General features: G+C 39.1%; 1 protein-coding gene across 4 annotated transcripts in view; it reads right to left on the minus strand.

The window, feature by feature from the left end:
* Nucleotides 1-6,220, minus strand: part of LOC119746046 (high affinity cAMP-specific and IBMX-insensitive 3',5'-cyclic phosphodiesterase 8B-like) — a 29,746-nt gene extending 23,526 nt beyond the window's left edge. For 3 of the 4 annotated variants that reach the window (XM_038222810.1, XM_038222808.1, XM_038222806.1), the window contains exons 1-2: nt 6,087-6,220; nt 3,572-4,215 (exon numbers count right to left, since the gene is read on the minus strand). In XM_038222810.1, the coding sequence (XP_038078738.1) occupies nt 3,572-3,832 (261 nt within the window). In that variant the 5' untranslated portion in view covers nt 3,833-4,215; nt 6,087-6,220. Of the gene's footprint in view, nt 1-3,571; nt 4,216-5,971 lie in introns of all 4 variants that reach the window. The other variant, XM_038222807.1, reaches the window with a different exon arrangement.
* Between the last annotated feature and the right edge of the window lie 1,708 nt (nt 6,221-7,928).

A 7,928-nucleotide genomic window follows, 5' to 3' on the forward strand; every position in this document is an offset into this window, starting at 1 on the left:
TTCTGGCAAAATGTCAAGTTTTCACTTGCAGCGCTCGTGACATACGTATACTATGTAAATTGGATTTTTTTTTAAGGCCAAAAAAAGTCCTCATCCATTCAACGTGTACGTATGGACCATTCAACCTATGTACATTGTATGTAGTAATTTATTACTGGACCTATGTATTAAATTCATCTTAACCTTTGCAGAAGGAAATTTGACCTGTAAATGTGTGCATGTTCAACAGTTCATGTACACTGTACCAGTACAGCACATCATTTTCATGCCAACCGTGACAGCACAATTCCTGGGGAAAATCTGCCGACTACCGTACCCTCTTGATTAAAATGTACAGAATGTAATATTGGAAAGCAAATTATGCAGTCACTTCGTGCACAACCCTTCGCAAACAGCGAGCTGAGATTTCAGCATGAAATGCCACTCACTGATCACGGAGACAATGAGCCAATATGATTCCATCCAATTAAGGAAAGTGATTCTGTACTCAGAAGAGTCGAACCATGGACACCATGGACACGGGAATTACATTATGTTCATGATGAGACGTGCACACGTACAATTGTTGACTGCTGTGATGTGGGATACAGTCGTTTTACTACATGTCCTACATTTTGTATGTACATGTAGTTCCGGATTTATCTTTAATTGGTTAAACCCTCTCACGTGACCGGTCACCTCCTAATGCCTAATGATCTTCACTTGTGCATGCGTAATACTACCACTGAGTCCGTCTGTCAAAGAAACCTAAATTCACGCTACACCATTTGTACACCTGATCGGTTCAAAACTTCAAATGAAACTTACCTGACCGCTTTTGGAATGGTCTCTAATACAATAATTCTTGACAAGGTGCGTTTTGAAAAGCAAAATGAACATTGTACATGTACGTGTAAGCTTCTTGAAAGTACTTTCTTTTCGATAGGCCTATTACATGACATCTTTTCACTCTTTGACATGTTTGGACGGCTTGTAAAAAATCACGGGAGCCGCGAACCCACGATATTTTTTCTCCTCGGTACGTCACTCAGAACTTGCGATTCCAATTTTTTTTTTCTTCTCTACAGTCATATTAACTGTTGGATACAGTCAAAAAAAGTTGAAGAGTCTCGAGTATTTATAAATTCGCCAAATTCGCATTGAATACCCCATTCAATCAGCGCATAAAAAAATCGGGCAAAACGTTTTCTTTATTGACCTACCGACCCTATTTTTTAAAGGCATGTAATCGGAAGCAGAATATTTTTTTAGGGGGGGGGGGGCCTAAAAGGTTTTAACTCACTCCTCCCTACATGAGACTGAGTGGTTGCAGTTCTGTGTTGCGAGGCGCGCGGGTCCTACACAAGACACAGGCCCCCTTCACGAGCGCACAATATTTGTAACGCAGATATTTTTTATGCACAGCCACATTGTAACCATGCAACGCAGTATGAAGTAAACAATCATAAACTGGACACATTGCCGTTATAAACTGGTCAATGAAATTACAGTATCCAAGACATGATATACATGTAACAAAGCACATTGTTTTAATTCCATTTAATTAAGGAAATTGTTTTTGTACTCTAAGATTTACATGTAAGTCATGAGAATGAGGATTACTTTATGTTCATGCGACATGTACAAATGTATGATGTACATGTGCATCAGTGTGTTTTTCTGATGTTTAGAATTTAAGAAAACTGATGAAATGATTTGTCAAATATTATAAATCTACATGTAGGCCCTACCAAGTACATAAACATGACCTTCTGTAATTTTTTGTAAAAGGGCCATATGAAACTGTAAACAATGGTAAAGGGCCATACGACACTGTCACCATACATGTACATGTACAAAAATATAGTGTACATGTAGGACTGTATGGAAGTCCATGAGTGTAGGAAAACAAGACATCTACGTGTACAGGGGGTGGGGGCCTATTTGTAAATTTTCACCATATATATGTACAGCACATTGTCTATTTATGATAATGAACTTCAGCGATGAAGATTTCTCTATTATTACACACATGTACAATGTCTATAATTAAATAACTGTATTTACATGGCTTGGAGAGTTATTTAATTATCCAGCCACTTATAAAATGCAATTCATTCATTTCAACAATTTGTCCAAAATTCCCATCCAAGGGCTTGTGCAGTACAAATGAATAGGAACCCTGTCCTATACCTAATGTACGTGTGTACACGTTTTATGACTTTCAAGACATGGAATTGAATCAACACACACTACATGAACAAACCCACTCTTTTGCACTGATTTCTATTAATGATAGAGGTACCGGTGCATGTACAGGGGGTTTTAGCATTTTCAGTTAAACAATGTTTTGATTTATTTTGTAATTTGTTTTCCTTTCAATAAAGTTAACTAGTTAATTAATTTTAGTGCATTTTTCATTATGTATTTGTTTGGTGTTAAAGGGAATGTACAACATTTGCTTTTGCTCCAATTTTCAGAAATAAATGAATTTGGAGGATTAGTATGTTATAGCAAATATTGTTATAATGACTTGTTTCACGATTTGGGCTTGTAGATGCTGGAAAAACCAAGAAAACCATTTATGTTCTTGTAGTCCGGTTCCCTGACCCCTCTTAAGATGAAACGGAGAATTTATAGACTTTGGGGAATTTTCAGGTCAGAGAATCAGTCTAGCAGGCTTGTACCCCTTCACAGGTGTGTAATCAATTGCAAAGACTTTTTGCAGCAAAGAGTTTGCAAGCAGTTTTTGAAAAAAAAAGCCAGTTTTCTCCAACGCTGGTCGGCTGACCAGCGTTGGAAAAATACCATTTTTCTTGAAAATGTCAGCATACCAGGAGCCACGATCTTACAGGATGCTTTAGACTGTCATTCCCTAACAATGAGTAAGGTATTTTGTGATAATTTGATCATTTCGTTTTATGATGTTTGCAAATGTTGTATCTTCCCTTTAAACCCACTATTTTTGCCCTTATTTAATTTTCCTATTATTACGAAGGTTTAGCAATTTATTTGGTACTTCGTTTTATTTGGTACGTATTGTACCGGTAGTTCCCCAGGACTATTGTAAATCCAACAGAGTCCGACAGTTACTCAAATGAGGTTCCTGCTCAATCCAACACATTCCCACACAATCCAACTTTGCCAAGTTGTTGGGTACGTGAACATATAAAATGACTGGCATGCCCGATCCAACAGAATCCAACTGTGCCTTATTTTTCTGTTTGCTGCTCGATCCATTCCAACAGAGTCCAACTTGGCGTTATTTACCAGTACCCAACAGAATCTGACTCAGAATGTTTCCATTTGCCTGCTGAATCCAACAGATTTCAACGGGAATATCTTCAAGGGGTGTACTGCTCAATCCAACAGGACCCAACGGATGTAAAAATTGTTGGATCCTGTTGGAATGAGCACGGTTAGGGTTAAACATTAAATATACGTCATCATTAGGAAAGCAATGCAAACTATCGTCTAGGAATTTAGTCTGAACTGGGGAGGTTGTGTTGCCACACTTCGGTATCCAGAGCCATTTCAAAATATTTGATTTTAATTTGAAAAAGTATGCAATTTTGTACATGGTATCTCTTACCTTCATGCTTACTGTTGATTTGCTCGTCTGCGTCTCCGCTTCAATGCTAATTGTTCCCCGGCGTTCCGTCTTGTGGAACACCGTGACGGCTGTGCCGGTCGTGGACAGTCCCGTGTCAGAGAGTTCGGCTGTATTACCCGTCCTTATGTGCACTATCTGTTGCTGGCTGAAGGTGGACGGTTTGGGCGAATTGGATTCATCCGAATCTCGGCAGTATACAACTCCACTTTGAGAGACAGTTATACTTGGTGCACAGCCCATAACTTTAAGGGGCTGCACGAAGGGACGCGCGAAGGGCTTCTACTACCTGGGACGGGCCCGACATTAAAGGGGTAGGCTCGCAGAACTGGGCGGCACCCTGACATTTGCAGCGGCTGGTTTCCTTACGAAATTTCTTCACAACTTTCCATCACAAGAACTCCAATCTCGCACGCCTTCCAACAAATCCAACGTTATCTCATTCACTTACATACATGTCATGCATGTAGGTGACTCAATTCTATGTTTGCAACTTGATTAAAAAATAAAAATTAAAAAATTAAGAGATTTTTCCAGAAGAAATCCTTAGTCCATGCAGCATGGACAGCACAGACAGGAGCTGACGGTAGCTTCAATCCGATGACATTCTGAATGACTTGCTCAACCTGTCATCACACAAGAGAAAACAAGGCAAACAAACAGTAATTAATGAAAATAAATACATGTACAGGTTGGCCTACATGTATTATTGCATTTAAAGGTAGGGTAGATCATTTGTCATCTGTGCAAAGTTTTTTTGGCCTAAAGGTTCCACAATGGGCTAGATTTAGCCCATTCATTGGCATTACAAGGTAATCCTCTGTGATAGCACTGCCCAGCTTCCAAGAAACAGTCAGTCAGTCAGTGAGATAGGTACAAAGAGGACAATAGGCTGGCCCTCTGGGACCAGCAAATATTTGTAAACACCAATTCCACTTTAATAAAGTTGTTATGCCCAAACTACAGTAATCATGGTAATGGGCCCAAACTACAGCAATGTAATGGGCCCAAACTACAGCAATGGTCCCACTCAAGCAGGGATTGTCTGGACTTGAGATGGGATTGGGAATGTCCAACCATACCCGGTACGTGTACCCGAGGCAATACTAATTTGGTTGCGGTAAGGTAAACAACAGTCAACGGGCTGTTGAAAATCAACAGAATAAACTTGTATATTTGACACATTTCAAAACTGAAATTTGTTTGCAACTTATATATCATGTGCATTAATTAACAGGTGAATTAATTCAGTTATTGGGAAAATACATTGTAAACAAGGGGGGAAAAAGGTTTCAAGTTGGACTGGCTCACTGCCCCATCGGTTTGTGCATATTACATTGCTTGTTTGTGATCCATTTAGTCTGGACATCACTTTACACCCTGTGCAAATACATGACATACCCTTTGACGAGTCTGGTCTGAGAATTCCAAATGTTTTCTCAGTAAATGCTTCAATATTTTCCCTGCTTAAATTGAACTTTTAAGGACATGTTATCGCTTTCTGATGACTGATATACATTGTACATGTAGGTCACTGCAGGAAAAAAATTAGTGATGTCCATGTATGGAATTCTTCCCTTTATATTTCAATCACTTTGACATCCCACCGTACTTTAGTGTAGGTTTTTGTTTTCAACTACCAGTACATTCACCATATTCGCATTGTCACATAACTAGACCTCTGCTTTAGAATTGAACATGCAGGTGACCGTTTGCACTTTTTACAAAGCACCATGGCCACATGATGGCCATGGCAAGGCGTATATTAACAACAATGTGCCTGATGGGCTTTGCCTTTGCCTTTGACAATTGACAATGCAACATGTACAAAGAATGCGAAATCATTCAAGCATTTGTCAACATGATGGCATGCAGCTGTGCTTCTACTTCTAGTATGATGGAGGGTTGAAATTTGAAAATGAAATCAAACAATCGTTGTGCAATTTTAAACCTACCTTTTAGGTAGTCGGAAGTAGGTGGCCTACCATGGGCATAGATTTGGGAATTGGGAATACTCAGCACTCAACAAAACAGGGTACATAAATAAACGGTCTGGAATGTAGGCCTATGGCTAGCATTGCAGCATGCAGCACTTTGTCATTGCTAGTCAAGTGTCAACAAAAAAGCCACGAAAAATATGATTAATTTATACATCAACTGTACACTGTCCTAGTCTAAATCCATTACATTCATAACTCCCACATTCTTTGCAAGTTACTGAGAGCCTTTGTACAGGTTTTATTTAGAAAAAAAAGACGACACGACAGCAATTCAATCTTCAAGTGTAATAAGGCATCTTTTCCAGCATCTTATTCATTTTTAACGCTGCGCGTGAGTTAGCCTACATTTTCCAACCGTAATCGACCACACGCAGTTACTCACCTAATTTTTGAGGGAGAATTCCATGCCAAGAACAAGAGAAAACCACAGTTTTTATTGGCACAAATGCAGCAACGATGTCACGTAAAAATCAAATTCTCATAAAATCTGTACGTACGTGTGTATTTTAATGATAAATCCTTGACAACAGTGACCATCATCTTCGCAATTTTGTCGTCGATCGCTCACTACCCCAGCGGCCATTTATTTGCATATTAATCACAAACATTATTAGCGTGCAGTACGACCCCACTGGTTGCATAGTAAAACGTGGGTTTGTTCGCTCGTACCCACCGTACCGCACTATTCGAGGGTGCTGGTAACGGCAATTTGTTTTGCCTCCTCATTGAATAGATTTTAGCGAACCAGTGACCCAGGTCGGCACTTCCGGATGCGCGTGATGCGTCCGCGTGTTTGCATTTACCGTTGGCTGTTCGCTACCCACAATGCTTGTTTCTTCGGGTTTTTTTGTAAAAATAAGTTAGCCGTTACCAGCGGCCGCGGATAACGGCTGTGGGGACGCGTAGTAGCAATGTTTGCTCGTACCCAAGGTAAACCAACTGACTTGCGGCGACCAAACACGAAGATACAACCAATAATAACAATGTAACCAGGGTCCACGGTTTCAGGGGTAACAACATACTTGCAGCCCCCCCCCCATAAAAAATAGAAAAGGTCCACTCGTAACTTAGCCAACCTATCATGTCACAAACGTGCCCCAAAATAGTTTGGTCTGGTGGAAGCTAGACACAGCGCTCATCTATATTGCAAAGTAAATTAAATATCAAAACTTTTTTTTTTTAATCATACAATTTTCCAAGCTTGTCTGATGGTCCGGTGTCTTGTTCAAACGTACGTACACACTTAAATCATGCATACGGGCATGAGTTGCCAAATAATGGTTTCATTTTAGGACTATTTAAAATATATATGCACTACAACGTCAAGAACCGACGCAAAAGATAAAGTGTACAGTTTCTTCCACGATAGCTGGTTTGAATTAAAAAAATATATATATATAAAAAAAAAAACACAACACAACAACAAAGAAGACAATGAAATATTTCCATCATATATAAAGTCATAATTTTATTTTTGGATTGATTCACATTATTATGTACATGTATAGCACTGCAGCAAGAGGTGTCTAAAAACACCACAATAAAAAACAAAACAAAAACAAGGTTTATTGACTATTTTTAAAGAATTAATTACTGGTTTGGACATATTTGTGACGAAGATGTCAACAGCCTTAATTGAAAAGTTTCTCTTTTTTTCCCTGCTATTGGTCTTGTATGCCAATGACATAATACCCTAGTGTTGTACGACCAGTGGACCAAGACCATATCTAGATGTACAGCTCACATAATTTTCCCACAGATTGACTGCTGATTTTCATATTTTGTTTGGAACACAAATAAAAACATTAATTAATTGACAGTCCAGCGTACATCCAAAAAAATAAATAAACAAAAACATTCAATCAGCAGTCATTTCCACTATATTTGTAAGGTCTCCCAAACTTTGTACAAACTTCTCTTAAGTTCCATCAAAGACAGGGCAAAAAGGTATTTAGTCATATTTAATGCTTTCACAAAACATGTCTACATGTACTTAAAATGCCAGTCGACAGTGTTGTATTCGAGTCCATCACAAGTCCTCACAAGTCAATCACAAGTTACCTAATTCTTAGTTAAGTACCTAGCCTCGGTCAAGGCTTTCGCCGATAGTGTCTGATGATCGATGGTTGGTCCCTTAAATAAACAATAGCCTTATGCTATGCAATCACACACTTACTGTGCAAAGTACGAACAGTGACCTCACGTGGCTAGCCTACAATATGCAAATCAGTTGGTGCTGGTTGAACACCTTGGAACAACTGTCTTTTTTGGGCAATGTTCGTCATTTTGTCGCTGCATTCATATAGAGTTATATTTGGTCTGTGGACTCCAAACTTGTT

The sequence above is a fragment of the Patiria miniata genome, unplaced genomic scaffold (assembly GCF_015706575.1).
Source record: "Patiria miniata isolate m_02_andy unplaced genomic scaffold, ASM1570657v1 HiC_scaffold_7, whole genome shotgun sequence".
NCBI lineage: Eukaryota > Metazoa > Echinodermata > Asteroidea > Valvatida > Asterinidae > Patiria > Patiria miniata.